The 20,438-nt window shown below is 41.4% G+C and overlaps 1 protein-coding gene across 1 annotated transcript in view; it reads right to left on the bottom strand.

Annotated features, from left to right (window-relative positions):
• Positions 1–523: 523 nt before the first annotated feature.
• prelid3b (PRELI domain containing 3) overlaps positions 524–20,438 on the bottom strand; it is a 31,421-nt gene continuing 11,506 nt past the window's right edge. Inside the window, exons 2-6 of the mRNA XM_038802943.1 lie at positions 19,582–19,750; positions 15,495–15,584; positions 7,007–7,077; positions 6,210–6,312; positions 524–4,949 (exon numbers count right to left, since the gene is read on the bottom strand). Coding sequence (XP_038658871.1) covers positions 4,836–4,949; positions 6,210–6,312; positions 7,007–7,077; positions 15,495–15,584; positions 19,582–19,750 — 547 coding nt within the window. The 3' untranslated portion in view covers positions 524–4,835. The remainder of the gene's footprint in view (positions 4,950–6,209; positions 6,313–7,006; positions 7,078–15,494; positions 15,585–19,581; positions 19,751–20,438) is intronic.

Raw genomic sequence — 20,438 nt, 5'->3', positions numbered from 1 at the left:
ACCCCGTAAAGATAAAAAAAAGTAAACCACCTATGTCTCCAGAATCGTACCAGCTTCAGTACTCCCAAGAGAATCACAGAAACTGCAGCACATTGCTGGTGCAATGAAATATTGAATTTCCCATCATGGTTAAGGAGCCAAGGAGTTACTTCTGAGATGTATGTGAATTTTGTGAGATGTGTTAGAATATGCAGAAATAAACAGTAACCTCCTGCCGGTTTCACTGAAAGCATCACAATCTGGTTTAATGCCATTGTCAATTGGACTGACTTCAACATCTTGCAATTACTGCCTGGCTGAAATACAAAATTGAGGTTCACGCTTCAGTAGTGTAGAACCTGGGACAGACCATCTGGAATACTGCATTCAATTCTGGACAAATCTCAGAAAGGATATATTTGATTTTGGTGGGGATGCAGTGCACCATTCCCCAGAATGGGGAAGGATATGAAAGCATTTGGAGCAAAGGAGTAGATCAGTTTGATCAGATCAGATTGAATTAAGAAACACAGACACAATATAATCTACTTTAAAAACACCATTTTATTGTCAGCAGTTTTGTTAAAAATGATAACTTGGCTGGAGTTTGAAGTACAATTCAGTGCTATTAAAATAAATACTATTCCATACAAAAAACTCCTTCATGGAAATGAAAGGTAGCAGAGCTATTACAGGAAAATATGTTTTAAAAAATTAACACTGTGTTATGCTTCAACCGAACAAGTCCAATCCAATGCTCACTTCTTTATGTTGGTCACATTAAGTTAAACAAAATCTTTATCTAGCAAAATATTAAATAATACACGTTACTAGCAGCATATAAAAGTGTTCTTTTGTAGCTTGAAAAAGTTCCAGCTCACAAACCATTTATGTGGAGAAGGAAACAAGGAAATGCTGACAGTCCCAGGAAGGAATGGCCATTGTACCAGAGCAAAACCAAATCAAGTAGGGGTAAAGATAGAGCCTGGAACAGTCCTCCGAGCCCACTTAACATATTAACACACAGCAGAATTCAGTGTTGAATTGTTCACTCTGATCACCAAACTTTTTGGAACTCTTAATAAGAATATTGGGTCACATTGCCTAATTAAATCTATGGTCCATCTGAATCTTACTTTTCAAAGAATGGGATTTTGGGCCGGTAGGTGATGAAATACTGGGTTCCAGTTCTAAATCCCATAGAAGTTAAAAAGACAAATCACCCAGGACTCCAAATCGTACCAGCCTTAGCACTCCAAGAGAATCACAGAAAGTTCAGCACAACAAACTGTGCTGATGTGATCTCTTCAACCGAACTATCTACTTTAAAACAAGATACCACGGATGCTGAAAATCTGAAGTGAAATTGCAAATGTTGGAAACATTCAGCATCTGTGGCAAAAGGGAGGATTTAGGGTCAATATTTCAATTCAATTACCTTTCATCAGAACAAATTCTGATGAGCGCTAATTGACCTGAAACATTAACGACACCTTCCTCTTTCTACATATGCACTTTAAACTCACCTCCCAAGCTGTATATTTATACAAACTGAGGCAAACTCACCATGTGCAGTGACGTTTTGCATATAGTGTTAATTGAAAAACCTAATCTATTAAAAGTTTATTTCTATTCACCATATTAGTGCAACTCGACCAAATGTGTATGGCACAACTTATTTCTATGCACTTCGCAGGTACAGGCACAATTACACGGTGACCCCAGAAGGTACATATATTAAGAGAATTATTGCCAGAGAGTTGTTTAAAGGAAAATTTGAAATTTGGAACTAAGTGAAGAGTTTTCTTATTGCAAGATATGCCGTGTGATACAATCCTGTGCAAAACAGTAAACACCGCCCTGTACTTTAGTGCTGCACAAATAATGTACTAAGACATAATGTGCTGGTGAATGCAGGCACCTCAAACTTACTCACTATTCCATATTCCACTGAATTAATCCATCTGCACAGTAGCTCAAACTCACTGCAAGTACATTGGAAACGGAACATAACAGTCCCCAAGAACAAACTAAAGTCCTGCTGGACTTACTAGTCAATAATCGGTTGGTACTACATAAAATTAGTGGTTATACAAGGAACAGATCAGCAGCAACCTGACAGCACAGACACTATAGGCTGAATGGTCTCACTCTGCACCGTGGCTTTTTTGTGGTTCTATGGTCAGAAGTCAAAAGCTCTGTAACCCTTCAACGAAAATGTTACAGAAAGAGAGCTCAAAAAGAGACGGCCTTGGGCAGGACAACCCCAAATGAAATTCTCAACTCAAAATTATCCTGTAGTTAAGAGACAAAAAGTCTATTAAAATTAAATGATTGCATTTGTAAAGCACTTGGTCACTTCTAAAGCTCCTCACTTTCAATGAATTAGTGATTTATGCAAGGAAATGCACAGCCAATTTGACTACAACAAGGTCCGACAAGTAGTAATCAGTTAATACAGCTTTGATAGTTTTGAAAGAGGAATGTTAGCTCAGGTAGTGGAAAAACTCTCCTTGTGAAATAAGGCCGTCGGATCTTTAATGTTCACTTGAACAAGCCTCATGAGAAGGATGGAATTGCTAATTCCTGTGTAGCTATTGTGCTGGTGTTCAATGCAGCGGGCTTGATCATCTATTCCTGAGGCAAGACTGCTGCTAACTGTGTCAAGCTGACATTTCACTGCAACAACTTTACATTAATCGCTCTACATTCAGGACAGGAAACAGCTTTGTCACTAGAATCCTGTGAAAACAAAATTAACTTTTAGGTCTGCATACTTCCAAGTGTTGTATAATGTTAATTCACCTGCTTGAAGGTCACAAAGAGCACAGCTCAGCTCTGGAATTTGTCAAGTGCTTTTTACCAAATCAACAGGTCTCCCTCCCCACAGTCTAGTTCAGGAATTCTTAAATGGCACTCTGTCCCATTGAACTGTACGATATTGGCTTGGTGCAACAAAAGGATTGTTCCCCTGTAGTTTGCAAGTGGTGACAGGAGCATCGTAGATATCCAATCAATGGCCAAAGTCAATACTGCTCCTGAGGGTCAGAAAGCACGGTCACTGAGGTCGCAGTGGTATGTAAAGGGTTATTATAAGGCTCCAGAGTAATTTTTAAAAACAAAATTCTAATTAAGGGGCAATTTAGCGTGGCCAATTCACCTACGTTGCACATCTTTGGGTTGTGGGGGTGAGACCCACGCAGACACGGGGAGAATGTGCAATGTCCACACGGACAGTGCCCTGGGACCAGGGTCGAACCCGGGCCCTTGACGCCGTGAGGCAGCAGCACTAACCACTGCGCCACCGTGGCCCCCAGCTCCACAATTATTTTGATAATTCAGAAGTAACGTGACTTTGGGATTTGACAAATAAATAATGAGGAAGTGTCTCTTTTAAAAAGCGCTAGATCCAAGTACCACCACAGGCAAAAAGCCTTCACTAATATTTCAGTGTTTTAGGAATATCAACACCTTAATGCAGAAAATCTATCGCCTCTATCACAACTATGTGGTGTAATTCTCTCTAGGTTAAATTGTAAACACTAATGAGAGAAAGATTACCAATACGTAGTTACCCAGAGATTCAGAGGAACTTTCATACAAAACTATAACTGTAAAGTAGTTTCTGATATTATGGCGACATCCTTGGCTTTCTTATACAGATTTTCTCCTAACCTGAAGACTTCATTTATAAACTTACAAGCTCTATGACACTGCTGTACAATACGATTTATCTTATTATGACAGAGGTCCATTTATTGAAGGATGATGTACTGAATGACTGAGAACTGGATACAAGTTCTAAAAGTTTAACTTCCTAATTTTAATACTGAAATTTAAAACACTCATGCTGCGATACTTGTTGTTTGGGGCTAACAGTTTGGCTGTTAGGTATGGGTGGTCAAAACAACAGTTTTTTCCAAGTTTTGATCATGTTGAACTTAACAGCATAATTGGGCCAGCAAACCCTGGACTTCCAATGAGTCTAAATCACAACAGCTTGTCCAAATTGCAGGTGAAATATTTGTGTGCCCTGTACCTCAGCCCCTGCTCAAAGTTGCTCAGCGCTTAGACTTGCTGGGTTACAAATCAGAAGGTGCTCGCCATCCTCCAGTGCCTCACCATATGGCAAGTCACAAATTGTGAAGACAAGACAACAAGATTCAGTAGCTTGTTGGGCGCCACAGCTGATTTTTTTTTTTTAACATGAACTACTGGATAGTGAACAGAAATGGGAATACTCGGCTGATTTTTCTGGTCTGGAATTGCTGAGGCTAATTGCAGCAATCCTACTGGCCACCTGGCTAAGACCAGTTAACAGAGTCCAGACGAAGGACTGAATCTTCTGTCTTCCTCAGTTATACAAGGACTTTGCCAAACAAATCCATCATTTTAGGTACTGCTTTCTGATCAATGGCAATTACCACAAACACGGTTGTTTTTAACCTCTGCAAGCATGTGGGCCACAAAATCTGGCATACTGAGATCACAAGCTCCTCCATTGTCAAATTACTTGCCTTTGCTATCTCTCAATTCTTCTGCCAATATTATAACATACCTAGTAATACATATTAAAACCCAGTACTTCACTCTGTGCACCAGTCCTAATACATTCTCTCCAAAACAAACCCTCCAGGAAAACACACACATACTGCACAGCTGGTACACAATTACAATCAGCACGCAGCAGTATGGTGTGTCCCACTGAAACAGAGCAAGAAGCAAACAAATCCAAGATGCATTAACACTTCTTAGATCTGCAGCTCTGGCGAATGAGGGAAATGAAATGCACAGTGGGGAGCAGTCGGCTAAACAGCCCAGAGGCGAACAACATATTTCACAACAACCCTCAGCTATTACTCCACTGAAGTTGCTGCCATTGGCATTTTGATACTTCCTCTTGCAGATGCTGCCAACTCTTCGATTTCAGTATTTAACTTGCGAATTACCCACTCCATTGCTTCTCGTCCCTGCGTAGAAAATCACAGATGGCAGTATTAAAACACCGGCCAAAAACACCAGGGGCTTTGAAAGCAGACCAAGCAGGCCAGCAGCACGGTTCGATTCCCGTAACAGCCTCCCCGAACAGGCGCCGGAATGTGGCGACTAGGAGCTTTTCACAGTAACTTCATTTGAAGCCTACTCGTGACAATAAGCGATTTTCATTTCATTTTTCATTATAAACCAATGCAGTAAGACCCCGTTGAAACTCCCAAAAGCAGCTCAGCCTGTCAATTAAATCATACCAAGTAGCCCCAGCCTCATTCATAATCTCTGTTGGTCAGAGGGGGAGCGTTAGAGGCTTTGCTATTGCTCCCAGTGACCATCATGCAGAAAGAGGAAATGGTGTAGTGAGGGAGAGAGGCGACAGAATGCTAAAAATCAGACCAAATCTCCATACCTGATCACAAAGAAGTGCTGTCAGGTGAAGACAATATCAGGCCTGCCAATTGTGCTCAACTAAATATATCCCTGAAAGATGGCATATTGGTAATGTCACTGGACTAGTTATCTAAAGGCCCAGGCTAAAAGCTTTAGGCATTGAGGTTTAAATCCCAGCACAACAGCTGGTGGAATTTAAATTCAGTTAATAAATCTGAAATTGAAACCTAGTCTCAATCATGGTGACCATGACTATCATCGATTGTTGTAAAAACCTTCTGGTTCACTATTGTCCTTTAGGGAAGGAAATCTGCCATCCTTACCTGGCTTACACGTGACTCCAGACCCACAGCAATGTGATTAACTCTTAACTGCGCCCTGCAATGGCCTAGCTTACCCGCAGGTTCCCCTCCAAGCCACACATCACCCCGACTCTCTACATATAATAGAAGGAACTATATATATCGCCTTTTCTTCCCTGTAGCCGACTCAAAATCCTCATACTCCCTCCCCAATAGTGCAGTGGGTGTACCTACATGACATGGGCTGCAGCAGTTCAAAAATTGGCTCACCACCAACTTCCCCTGGACAATAAGGGATGGGCAACAAATGTTAACCTCACCAGGTGATTCCCACAGCCCACAAAGTAATAAATGTGTTTTAAAAATCCAGAATGGCATAGAGAGACATAAGTGAGCTATCAACATGCTTAGAACTGTACTTAAAAGCTCAGGAAGAAATGTTGAGGGTGGAGAGAAGCATACTGGGTAAACTATTACATTCCATGTGTTATTCAAAATGTTCCATTGTGTCACTCGCAGTTCTATTTTCCCAACTCTTATACTCACTTTATTAGCATTAGCAGAGATGGTGTTTTCCATTATTCCTTCCATGTAGCTGCTTAGACTGACTCCTTTTACACTAATTATAGCTTCTTGGGTAAGGATTGTTCTGAAACAACAAAACTGAATTATACATTTGAGGTCCTATTGGAAGGAAAAGAGTAATATAATTGAAGAATAGTCTGTACCAATTGCTCTGATTAATATCATACAATTTCCCATTTCACTTTCCCCTTGAATGCTGCTTCAAAGATATATGATAGTAAGCACATGAGCTACTTCTCCTTTAGGTGCCAAAGCAAACTCTGAGGGAACGTCATGTGGACTAGCCATTGGTAAACACCCCCACACAGAAAATATCAAACAAATTAAGAAAGCAGAATAATGCAGCAAACAAAGGTGCAGATGCATCCTAGCAGTTAATGCATTACCATGGATTTGTCACCCGCCTTATTCAACTTCAATGCCCAGTTGTGCTATTAAATAGCTACGTTTTTAAAATGACAGAAAACAAAGCAGCAACCAGAGTGCGTGCTGGAGAGCTCGACTCTGCATTTCACTACTACACTTCGTTCGTAGCCAAGCTGATGCAAGGGCGCTCACTCTCCATTTGGTGCCTGCAAAACAAGACAGTGGACTGCTGCTGGTCACCCAACCTGGACGTCATCTAACAAGACCCAAGGGAAATAAAAAGCCTTCATATCTACAGGTGAATTAGCAATAAAACAGCACTATATTTCTGTAAGGGATAAATACACTCTGTATAGAATTTTTGCACCATCAACAAGTGTGCTTGTACCTACTTTTCTGGGTCCTGTGGGTGGGGTTTATATTCTAATCGTTCATCCACCGATACTAGATTTGTTAAGGTTATCTGAAAAATAATGCAAGTGCAAAACAGAATTTGAACATACATTTGCCAGTTCTACCATCAAGATGCTCAAATATACACCATTCATTTAAAAAAAATTTAGTGTCCCAATTCATTTTTTCCAATTAGGGGGCAATTTAACGTGTTCAATCACCTAGCTTGCACATCTTTGGATTGTGGGGGCGAAACCCACGCTAACACGGGGAGAATGTGCAAACTCCACACAGACAGTGACCCAGAGCCGGGATCGAACCTGGGACCTCGGCGCCATGAGGCAGCAATGCTAACAACTGTGCCACCGTGCCGCCCTAATTCATGACTGATAACATGGCTACCAATAAAATCCTATCAAAATGAGTGGGGAACTGGGTGGTGCAGTGGATGATGTGCCTGATTTCACCTTGGGTTCAAATCAAACCTGGAATAATGGTTTGTCTGCAGACCGTTAAGTGATGTCAGCTGGGGTAGTCTTATTTTGCATAGATCACAACACAAAACAGCACCCAGTCTTGGAGAGACAACAGATTGGTTGTTTCAGTAATTGGAAAAATCATTAGTCCAACAGACTATTGGGACAGCATGGATAGACTAAGAGCCGCATGGAGACTAAGAGCAGCATGGTAGCACAAAGGGCAGCACGGTAGCACAAATGGCTAGCACTGTGGCTTCACAGCACCAGGGTCCCAGGTTCAATTCCCCGCTGGGTCACTGTCTGTGTGGAGTCTGTACGTTCTCCCAGTGTCTCCATAGGTTTCCTCCGGGTGCTCCGGTTTCCTCCCACAGTCCAAAGACGTGCTGGTTAGGTGGATTGGCCATGCTAAATTGCCCTTAGAGTCCAAAAAGGTTAGATGGGGTTATTGTGTTAACAGGCCCTTCGGCCCTCGATGTTGTGCCGAGCAATGATCACCCTACTTAAACCCACGTAACCCGTATACCCGTAACCCAACAATCCCCCCATTAACCTTACACTACGGGCAATTTAGCATGGCCAATCCACCTAACCCGCACATCTTTGGACTGTGGGAGGAAACCGGAGCACCCGGAGGAAACCCACGCACACACGGGGAGGACGTGCAGACTCCACACAGACAGTGACCCAGCCGGGAATCGAACCTGGGACCCTGGAGCTGTGAAGCATTGATGCTAACCACCATGCTACCGTGAGGCCCAAACCGGGTGAAGTAATTATTTTACTTAATATACTATGCGGCCCTTTGTGAATTGTGAATTTCTGAATGCGGCCCTTGCACGGAAAAGTTTGCCCACCCCTGTTCTAGAGGTTGCTGTTAGGAAACAGTGCCACAGTATTGTGTCAAATTGCTTTGAGAATAAGAATGCTCAACAATATAAGACGACTTTAAATCCGAAATAGGCCATTTGGTCCACGCTGATGCCAATGCTCCACAAGAATCTCCTCCTCACCCACGTAATTAATTAATACCATCATGTCCTATCCCTTTCCCCTTTGTGTACTTGTTCCCCTTTAATGTATCAGTGCTATTTGCCTCAACTATTCTGTGGTCACGAGTTCGACATTGCCACCACTATCTAGGAAAATAAATATCTCTTTAATATCCTATTGGATTTGTGACTATTTTGTATTTATGGATCACCAATGGAAACATCTCCCCTAAGTCTACCTTAACAAACCATTTCATAATCTTGAAGACCTCCATCAGCTCATCCCTCAAACATTTTCTTTTGTAAGGATCCTCCCTGTTTATTCCCTTATTTCCCCTTTCTTTTATTTAGCTGTTTTCATTTGATCCATAGGTGATTAATGGGCCTATATCTTTAAGTCAAGCAGCAGAGAGAATGAGAAACTCAGACGGTACAGGACAAAACATCCTGCTAGGTTGAACAGGAGTTTCAGACTTGTCACCAGAGAGAGAAATGGGCTGGGGTTTGGTTTGGTTGATTGGTTGGGGGCATATGTATTGACTCAAAAGGCTGTACTGTGCCTGGTAGCAGGCAGTGATTGGATCTTATCGCAATGGAATGGTTTTCAGAGTCCCAAGGAGTTTCAGTTTTGACTCCTCGACACAAAAAGACAAAGACATGCTTTTTTTCCTCCCTCTCCAGACAGGCGGAGAATGGTGTATTCCTGAGGTTCAAGAGAATCTGAACGAATGAATCTACAGGAAAACCATTGCAGGCAAAGACCAGGACACTCTCGCTCTCCAGAAAAGCTGTGAACACTGTTTTCCTAAAATTACAGAGGCCTGAATGAATCCACAGTAAAAACCTCAAACTGAAAGCAAGGTTTGAAGAGGTGCAGGGTACTGGAAACACCCATTTGAAAGAAAGGCTTATTTTCACCTTTACTTGCGTTTTTTAAACTTCTTTCTTCCCCTTTGTGTGTGTCTGTCTTGTGTGTGTATGAGTGTATATATAGAGGGTTGGGGGAGGGGGAAAGTTAAAGCAGGAGATTAGCAATTACATAATAGTTCACCAGTTGTATTTGTTGAAAATTTCATTATAGTTCTTGTTATAAATAAATATTAATTGTGTTTAAACTTACAAACCTGGTGATTGCAATTTTTAGACTTCAGGTATTTTTCTAAGAATTATTGGTTAATACACTTGTGCTTTTTAAAAAAAATCTTTATTGTCACAGGTAGGCTTACATTAACACTGAAATGAAGTTACCTTGAAAAGTTGCCACATTCCGGCGCCTGTTCAGGTACACAGGGAGGAAATTTAGAATGTCCAAATTACCTCACAGCACGTCTTTCAGGACTTGTGGGAGGAAACCGGAGCACACGGAGGAAACCCACGCAGACATGGGGAGAACATGCAGACTCCACACAGTGACCCAAGCCAGGAATCGAATCTGGGACCCTGGCGCTGTGAACCCACTGTACTACTGTGTGTGACTGTGGGTGAAGTGTGGCTGGAATTGACAGTACACTAGCGTCGTAACATAATTAGGGAGTCTGGATCTTTGGAACAGTAGATGCAAAGTTTGGGTTACAGTAAAAGTTTTTTGAAAAGAGACACCGGGTTTGTAAGTTTGAACACAATTAATGTGATGGTTCTGGAAGCTGCTAAGATTTTTCTTCAGGTGACGATTTGTCTCTGGTTTATTTAAAAGAGCTTCGAAAGACAAGCTAGTCAAATTGGCAGGGGAATTAGAAATAGAAGTGCCAGCTAGAGCAAGGAAGGTAGAGATAATTGACACGATTGCTCAGGATTCAAATTTGAAAGAGATGCGAGAAACACAGGAGAGCCCACAAAGTGGTGTAGCATCAAGGATATTTTCCGGTGGGGAAATTGAGCTGGAGAGAATTTGGTTGCTGTTCGAGAAGGAATTAAAAAGAATAGAAGAAGAAAATGAAATGAGGCAAAAAGAAAAAGAGATGGTAATGAGAGAGAGAGAGAGAGAGAGAGAGAGAGAGAGAGAGAGAGAGAGAGAGAGAGAGAGAGAGAGAGAAAGAAAGAAAGAAAGAAAGAAAGAGAGAAAGAGAGAAAGAAAGAAAGAGAGAAAGAAAGAAAGAGAGAAAGAAAGAAAGAGAGAAAGAAGGAAAGAGAGAAAGAAAGAAAGAGAGAAAGAAAGAAAGAAAGAGAGAAAGAAAGAAAGAGAGAAAGAGAGAAAGAAAGAAAGAGAGAAAGAGAGAAAGAGAGAAAGAAAGAAAGAAAGAAAGAAAGAGAGAAAGAAAGAAAGAAAGAGAGAAAGAAGAAAGAGAGAAAGAAAGAAAGAGAGAAGAAAGAAAGAGAGAAAGAAAGAAAGAGAGAGAGAAAGAAAGAAAGAGAGAAAGAAAGAGAGAGAGAAAAGAAAGAAAGAGAGAAAGAAAGAAAGAGAGAAAGAAAGAAAAGAAAGAAAGGAAGAGAGAAAGAAAGAAAGAGAGAAAGAAAGGAAGGAAGAGAAAGAAAGAGAAAGAAAGAAAGAGAGAAAGAAAGAAAGAGAGAAAGAAAGAAAGAGAAAGAAAGGAAGAGAGAAAAAAAGAAAGAGAGAAAGAGAGAAAGAGAGAAAGAAAGAAAGAGAGAAGAAAGAAAGAGAGAAAGAAAGAAAGAAAGAAGAAAGAAAGAAGAAAGAAAGAAAGAAAGAAGAAAGAAAGAAAGAAAGAAGAAAGAAAGAAAGAAAGAAAGAAAGAAAGAAAGAAAGAAAGAAAGAAAGAAAGAAAGAAAGAAAGAAAGAAAGAAAGAAAGAAAGAAAGAAAAGAAAGAAAGAAAGAAAGAAAGAAAGAAAGAAAGAAAGAAAGAAAGAAACCTTTTTTTTAGGACTTGAGAAAATAGTAATCCAAATTGAGTGGCTGAAAGAAAAGTGGACATTGCCCATGCAAAGTAAATTGATTGGGCAGGTACAGGAAGTTTAGGCTTCTCTGTCGCGGGGGAGGAGCTGTTTAAGAATTATGACAAAGTAAGAAAGGCTATTCTGGGTGCATATGAATTAGTTCCCAAAGCAAATAGACAAAAGTTTCAGATTTTGAGGAGACAGACGTATGCCGAATTCAAACGGCTAAGCGAAAAAAAATTTGATAGATGGGTACGAGCATTGAGAGTTGCAACTACCTATGAAGCTCCAAGAGGGATGGAAGAATTCCCTACCTTCTATAATAAGAACCCATGTTGAAGACCGGAGGGTGAAGGCTGCCAGGCAGGCAGCAATTATGGCTAATCCAAAAATTTTAAACTTTGTTCCATCATCCCCATAGTTTTGAAAAGGATAGGAAGTGAGAGAGTGAACAGATGGCAGGTATCCAAGGTAAAAAATGGATAGTGGGGAATGCTCCGAGATCTCCTTCTCAGACCAGGAACCAAGGGTGAAGGCAAGACTAATAGCAGAGGTGTTACCACTATAATAAATGGGGCACGTTGGTTCAACATGTTGGAAGTTGAGGAAAGCCCATGGGACTTGTGGGAGTTCATGAAGAGGATTCTGAAAAGGGAACAAAAGTGGAGAACACTACAAGGCAGACTGAGCTTTAACTAGACTTAGGAGAGCAAGGTAAACAGTGCTGTGAAGGTGGTGAGAGGAATGAGGTAGATGAGAGATTTGTCAGGTTTGTGTCTAAGGGGAAGATCACCCCCTTTTCCTCAACTGTGTAGCCAAACCCATAACTATCTTAAGGGACACAGGGGCTACTCAAACTCTCTTACTGGAGAAGGATATTGTTTCCCTCCAGAGAGCGCAATGAAAGCAGAGGAAATTCTATCTCAGTCCCATTGTATAAATTACAATGGGAGTGTGATTTAGTGTCAGGTCCAGTTGTTGTCAGAGTGATCAAGAAATTTTCAGTGGACAGAGTCGACTTACTTTTGGGGAATGATTTGGCAGGAGTGAAGGTGGTAGCTTCACCCAGGATTACAGACAGTCCGAAGGAGATATTGTGGATAGCACATCAGATACCAACGTTAGGGTATGTGGGAATTAGAAAAACTCTTTGGGCATTAAGTGATTCAAAGAAAAAAATGTTGAAAGACATGAAATCACATCTGAAAGATAATGGCAGTGAATCTGATTCTCTTGATACTAATGAAATTATTTCTCTGAGAATGATTCCATACAGGAGTTTGTCAAACATAAAATCTGGTAGAGAACCAGATTCTGAGAACTCCAAGACCAAAGGTGACCCTAAGAAAGAGAAATCTGAATCGAATAGTAATAACAGTGATGAAGATTCAGACGAGAGTTCTGAATCAGACTTCGGTTCTGATTATGAAGTAATGATAAACAACTTCTACCGAATAGACCCATCACTCACTGATCTTAAACAGATGGCAAGTAATTATTCCGAAGCTTGGAAAATCAGCGGATCGGAAGAAGAAAGCGAATTAGACTTTTCTAAAAGTAACTTGTTACAGCCTCTTGCGGTAAACCCATTTCAATTTTCTTCCGGTGCAAATATTTCCCAGAGCATGTCTGTTTTCAAGGACAATATGCTTAATAGCATAGCATCAGCTGTTCAGAATGAGTCAAAGAATACTCACTGCATTCTATGTTCGGTTCGAGCAGGTAACCAACAATCCGCTGTCGAGTGCCCCAGCAGCCCATAATTCACCCATACCCACCATCACAGCTTCCAAAGTCAGATCGGCCTTCCTGAAAGTGAACCCTCGGAAGGCGACGGGCCTGGACGGGATCCCTGGTTGTACACTCAGAGCCTGCGCGGACCAGCTGGCAGAGGTATTCGCGGACATCTTTAACCTGTCCCTACTCCACTCCGAGGTCCCCACCTGCTTCAAGAAGACCACCATCATACTGGTACCAAAGAAGAACCAGGCAACGTGCCTCAATGATTACCGTCCGGTGGCCCTGACTTCAGTCGTAATGAAGTGCTTTGAGAGGTTGATCATGAAGCGCATCACCTCCATACTCCCAGAACGCTTTGATCCACTGCAATTCGCAAACCGTTGCAACCGGTCCACATCAGACGCCATTTTACTGGCCCTACACTCATCCCTCGAGCATCTTGAAAACAAGGACTCCTACATCAGACTCCTATTTATTGACTACAGCTCCGCCTTCAACACCATAATCCCAGCCAGGCTCATATTAAAGCTCCAAAACCTAGGATTTGGCTCCCCACTCTGCAACTGGATCCTCAATTTTCTGACCAACAGACCACAATCAGTAAGAATGAACAACACCACCTCCTCCACAATAGTCCTCAATATCAGGGCCCCGCAAGGCTGCGTACTTAGCACCCTACTCCAGTCCCTGTACACTCTCTCCCTCAATGCCAGCAAAACTAAAGAGCTGGTCATTGACTTCAGGAAGCAAAGTACTGTACACACCCCTGTCAGCATCAATGGGGCCGAGGTGGAGATGGTTAGCAGTTTCAAATTCCGAGGGGTGCACATCCCCAAAAATCTGTCCTGGTCCACCCACGTCGACGCTACCAGCAAGAAAGCACAACAGCGCCTATACTTCCTCAGGAAACTAAGGAAATTCGGCATGTCCACATTAACCCTTACCAACTTTTACAGATGCACCATAGAAAGCATCCTATCTGGCTGCATCACAGCCTGGTATGGCAACTGCTTGGCCCAGGACCGCAAGAAACTTCAGAGTCGTGAACACTGCACAGTCCATCACACGAACCTGCCTCCCATCCATTGACTCCATCTACACCCCCCCGCTACCCGGCTTACTCACTCTTCCAACTTCTTCCATCGGGCAGGAGATACAGAAGTCTGAGAACACACACGAACACTCAAAAACAGCTTCTTCCCCACTGTCACCAGACTCCTAAATGACCCTCTTAAGGACTGACCTTATTAACACTACACCCTGTATGCTTCATCCGATGCCAGTGCTTATGTAGTTACATTGTTGTGTTGCCCTATTATGTATTTTCTTTTATTCCCTTTTCTTCCCATGTACTTAATGATCTGTTGAGCTGCTCGCAGAAAAATACTTGTCACTGTACCTCGGTACACGTGACAATAAACAAATCCAATCCAATGAGGACAGCAAGGGCTGTGAAGTGACACCAAACAGCTGATTAGCCCACATCCTTTTAAAACGTCCACTGTGTCTCTTCAAGGTAAAGAAAGCCAATAGCAAAGGAATGAAATATTCAGTAATCAATTCCTTTTGGAAATTAAAGGAAGAAGGATGGAGAACCCTGCAGTGATTAACAAAACCAGAAAGGCCATGGAGCCAATAATGTGCCATCTTCTGATTCTTGAAAGTAAAGAAGAAAAGTTGAAATCTGGACAACACAAATTCTTTAAGTCCATATTCCTAAACGGTGATAAGGGCTGTGATTAAGAAGACTCTGATGAGGAAGTTAAAAACTGTAAGACAAAGAATGATACATTTATAGCCAACCCTCAGCTTTACTTGTCACCAAAAGTAACCATGTGAAGGAAAAGAGAGAATATAAAGCTGGAGGGATTGAAGAGTGTTTGTTGATAAAAAAAAATGAACCAACATTTCCCTCAGTGTTGGCAATATTGCTTGTAGTTTGGCTGCAGAAGATCCTCGAAATTTGAATAAACATTCATTGGACAATCAGGAAAGACTGGCTACATTACACAAGACTGAAATACACGGCTATAGTCTCTCAGCTCCTGTAACGTCTTTATAAATCTTTACTGCACTTTCGCCAGTGCCTCCATATCCGTTTTGTCATATAGAGACAAAGGTGTTCCAACCGAGATTCTGTGCAAATTCAGCATAAGTTCACTGTTTTCCAATTCTACAACTGGATATCAGTGTCTTGCTTTTATACTTTTAATCACCTTGTTAATCTGTGTTTTTACTTTTGTGAATGTGCAAACTCTACACGGACAGTGACCCAGGGCCGGGATCGAACCTGGGACCTCGGCGCCACCATGCTGCCCTGATTGCAACCAAACATGAAGTTTCTAAAACACGCAATATTTCTAGTCAATATTACAATTCCCGTTATCCCCTCATGTATACACAGTGGGAAATTATGCCGTTTCTACAGTCATGTTACTTGACTAACATTTGCAGATCTAAGCTCCATGGTTCGTTTCACGGGATCCACGACAGAGTGTTCCTGCACATACGTCCGCGTCCTCGAAGCACCAATGAGCTGAAAGAATGGAAGAAAGATCAATATTTTAGATAAAAATTACTATTAATTCTTCCACCTGGCATTAATCATAGCTACTGCGAACTTATTTCACACCAAAGACAATACAGCATTTCGAGCAATTTTGTCCACCGGCAAAATTAGCCATGTGGCTGCTCCCCAACCACGTGGGTTGGAAGTGAAACAGTCCAGTTTCCCGATGTAACAATTTACAGACACAGTTGCCCTGTGTGGGATGTTTGGGAGTAAGCAGCCAGAATGGTAGAGGATGATCTCTAACACCTGTTTAATTATCAAACTTCTCACTCCTTCCTTTTTTATTTCTACAAGTTGAACACAAAGGTGTCAAACATATTAATCCGCTTTAGTTAGCGCCAGAAATTCCCTTATTTGCCAGAAAATTGCTGAGGCACTTGTAGGGTTATGGTGATGGAGTAGAGGAATGTAATTGACTGGACTGCTTTACAGAGAGCTAGCATGAACCTGCTGGGCCGAACAATCTCGCCTGATTCTAAATAATTGGACACAAGTGGATTAGGACAAACTGTACAACACAAAGGAAGTTGAAGACAATTTTTTTTTGTGAAGGAGTCAAGATGTTGTGCACGAACTGCTTCGCTCTCATTTGCGATACTATTCCAGCTACACCTTCCACAAATTGATTTATTTACAAAATGGACTATCTCTCCCATAGGCAAGTCATATTATGTGACAAAGTGGCACACTGCCAGTACCATAGGTTGGTAAGAGGGGGATATTGCTTCACCCGATGCCGGTGTTAAATAGTTGCATTGTGTACCTTGTGTTGCCCTATTATGTATTTACTTTTCATGTACTTAATGATCTGTTGAACTGCTCGCAGAAAAATACTTTTCACTGTACCTCAGTACACGTGACAATAAACAAAATCCAATCCAAATCCAATATTGGTGCTTTTAGGGGATTGGGGTGTTGGGGTGCAGGTGAATAAACTTCTTTTAATTTAATTGAAAGAACAAGAAATTATGTTTTATAAAATAGTTTTATTTCACAGAAACATGAAAAACGGTTGAATAGATTGTGACTCAACAGTAAATTGACATTCCCAAATTTAAAAAAAAGCTACAACTGGGTTAAATTCTTGTATTTAGACTAATACAATGAACTAGTTTTTGTTTCACCTCTGATATAATTTGGAAATAAATGTTTTAGAGGTCAGCAGGCAAGGAGTCACATGTGATGAAGTGTGAACAGGAAACTGGTATCAAATAACGTAAGCGTGCACTTCCCCACCTTCTCTCCTGTGCCTATCCTGTTCTCAACCTTTTGAATGATTCAAAGTTGTAACTTGATCCACCTCATCACTTCGCACGAGTCTCGTAAAAGCCCTGAAAGGTGACCTTTTGATATTTTGGCCTGCTTCTCCACACATTACTCAGTTATGCAATAGGAGGGGACCTGGTGCAGAATTGCACAACTGAAGTCATACACAACTACAACCTTTAACATATATTCCACGTTAGAATCAAAGTCTGTCACCAGTCCTAACACAATTTACTGAACCTTACCCCTTTGTAAGTCTGATTTAATAAAACAAAAATATTCTGCAATTCTTAGGCTGACCGGATTAAATGAATACCAATTCTGTGAATCTAAACCATTTAACTCCACCCGATAGGATTTGGTTCTTTTATAATGCCATCTTTCCTCACTCAGCCATTATAAAAAAATAAAGTGGTTCACCGTTTTCAGAGTACAGCATAATATACATAATCATTCATGGTAGGTTGTAGGTTAGAACGCCACAAGCCTGCATAGATCAGTGAACCCAATAAGGTTCAAAGCTCTGAATAGAGCACTCCTTATAGACATACTGGAGATTCACCCTGGAGGACAGTCATGATGTGGAGATGCCGGCATTGGACTGGGGTGGGCACAGTAAGAAGTCTTACAACTCACCTGATGAAGGAGCTACGCTCCAAAAACTAGTGATTCCAAACAAACCTGTTGGACTTTAACCTGGTGTTAAGACTTCTTACTGGAAGACAGTGGCAGCACTGGAATGCGCTCTGCTTCTTACCCCCAAGTTTGTCAGATGGGACTGTTCAATTAGTAGACAAATAGATTCTTTGTGGACGGCTTAGATGCACAACATGCAACTTTGCAAGAAAATTTCGACTCATTTTCATTTAATTTACACATGTCTCAAACTATGTTGACTAACAAATTCTGGTGCTCTAATTTGGAATGTATCCACCAGGCAACAGTTTATCTCCATATTTAAATACTTTTGCCATGAAAAACTGTAATAAACCCTATTGCACATACTTAAGAAAATGACATGGTGTTGTATAAATGCTAGCTATAATTAATAGGACTAAGAACAGTTCTTTTGAAACCTCCAAGAACATTAAAGTTAAACAGAGCAATTTAGTTTGGCAATGAGTTTGACAACAATGTTGTTTCCAGGGTTTCAGGACATAGATTGCTTCAAAAACATTCCGACAACTTACTTCAGCCTTTGATGTTAATCTATGTCAATACATTTCCTTTATAATTTACCAAGTATCATTCAACCAGAAACAAATACAAGCTGGTACAGGGAGTTTGACTAGTCTGATGAGAGAGCACAAAACCTCTCCTGTTAAAATGGGACATCCAGCCAGAAGTTGGAACTCACTTTTTACATATTCAATCACTTCACTGCCAAGAACATATCAAAAAGTGCAGAGCATTCCTATCTATATTATTTTATCCCAATCTGATACCTCACCCTCCTGGCTGCGGTCCCTTCCATGCTACTGATTTTAAGGTGCGATATAGTTCTTTCTCTGACTAAAGACTTGACTCACACAAGTCTTACATTTATCTTGGGGCCATCAGAATCCCACACAACAAATCCAAGGTGATGGATCACTGGTCCTTCCCCGCTGATTCAAGTCATTTGCAAAAAGCAGCTTGCAGGATTAATCTGGAGATTGATCATGGTGAACGGCAACAGTTTGAGTATGCTCTCATACTCGTCCCCAAGTTCATCGTTGAGTTACTATATTTGGAAAAGTGACACTATGTCACCAAATATAGTAACACACAATTCAAAATACCACAAGCAAAGGACACTGACTTGTTAGAAGGCACTACAGTACAACATAACACTGCTATCCCACCTTCCCAGAATTGGTTTCAAGCTCGTAAACTGTACATTTGCACAGTATCTACAGCATAACTGGAATGCCTGTGCGGATAAGGTATCTGGATATTAGGTGAGGGTCCTAGTTACTAGGGACTGCTACTGGGTAGCGATGGAGCTGTGGGGCATTGAGTACGGCGAGGGGCTGGAGGGTAGGAAGATGGATTCACTGGCCTTGACCATTCATGTGAAGCCATTTCAAAGGAAATTGGATAAGCATCTGGAAATAGAACATTTGTAGAGCTATCGGAAGAGGGCAGAGGAATGGGTCAAGCCAAGTTGCTTGCACAGAGCCAGCACAGATACAATGGGCCAAATGGCCTCCTTCTGTGCAGTAACTATTCTATTCTAGAGAGAGAAAAGAGAAAGAGTGCAAGAGAGAGAGTGAGAGATCAGAGTACTTCAGAGGACACTGATAATTGACAGTGGTGAGTAGGTAATGGATCGATTAATACTGGGCGAAGGAGACGCTATGGCAAAGACAACGGTCTTCAAATGTTTTTGAAAGCAGGTACCAGAAGTAGTTGAAACAACTGGGCAAAAATCCGAAGGATAATCATTGGCAGGTTCTGGCTAGCCAAAGAGCACCAGTGGGGTCAGATAGGGAACAGCTCATTTATCCTTTTACCTGCAGACCAATGTTGTCTCGGCAGGTTTTAAAGAGGATGGGTTCAGTGGCATTAAAAATGGTGATGAACTTTGTTCTTGCAAAAAGTAAAATTGGTTAAAACCCAAGATACACAGAATATATAGCAAAAACTGTAGGCTCTATTCCCTACTACCTAAAAGTCAGAGTGTAACAGTTCATAATAGAAGAACAATACTTACTGATTTGACAACAGATGGTATCCCCCATTCTGTACTAAGCAGCCTCTGACTATGCAACTTGCCTTGGTCATCAACACGTCGATCTAGTACATCTACTCCTACAACACATGGATTCATCGGATTGGGGTACTTCTGCATGGCAGCTTTAAACACAGTTTCCCAAGGGTGGCTGGAGAAAGGAATACAAAGAAATCAGCAACAAAACAATGATGAACACGCACAAAATCACAGTTAAGCTACAGTTGGAGCACTGTCTACAGTTTGTAAGGAGCCATCGTGGAATGATATAATAGCAATGAAAAGGTGCAAATTAAGTAAGAATATCCCAGACAGGCTAATTACCAGTTGTGACTCGAGGCTGCTTTCACTCACGTTGAGAAATTTAAAGGATGACTTTTTTGAAGAGTGATAAGATAAAGTGTAAATCATTTCCACTCGGCAATTACATTGTCATAAACTTGAATGATCACTTGTTAGGGGGCGGCACGTGGTTCAGTGGTTAGCACTGGGACTATGGCGCTGAGAACCAGGATTCGAATCCCGGCCCTGGGTCACTGTCCGTGTGGAGTTTGCATATTCTCCCCGTGTCTGCATGGGTTTCACCCCCACAACCCAAAGATGTGCTGGTTAGGTGGATTGGCCATGCTAAATTGCCCCTTAATTGGGAAAAAATAATTGGGTTTTCTAAATTTATTTAAAAAAAGATCACTTGTTAGAAGTTTAGAAACATAGAAAATAGGAGAAGGAGGCTATTCGGCCCGTCGAAACTGTTCTGCCATTCATTATGATCAAGGCTGATCATCCAACTCAATAGCCTAATCCCACTTTCCACCCCCATATGCTTTGATCACCTTCGC

Source organism: Scyliorhinus canicula, chromosome 7 (genome assembly GCF_902713615.1).
Source record: "Scyliorhinus canicula chromosome 7, sScyCan1.1, whole genome shotgun sequence".
Classification (NCBI taxonomy): Eukaryota; Metazoa; Chordata; class Chondrichthyes; order Carcharhiniformes; family Scyliorhinidae; genus Scyliorhinus; species Scyliorhinus canicula.
Note: the sequence above shows the minus strand (reverse complement) of the source record. Positions and strands in the feature narration are given on the sequence as shown.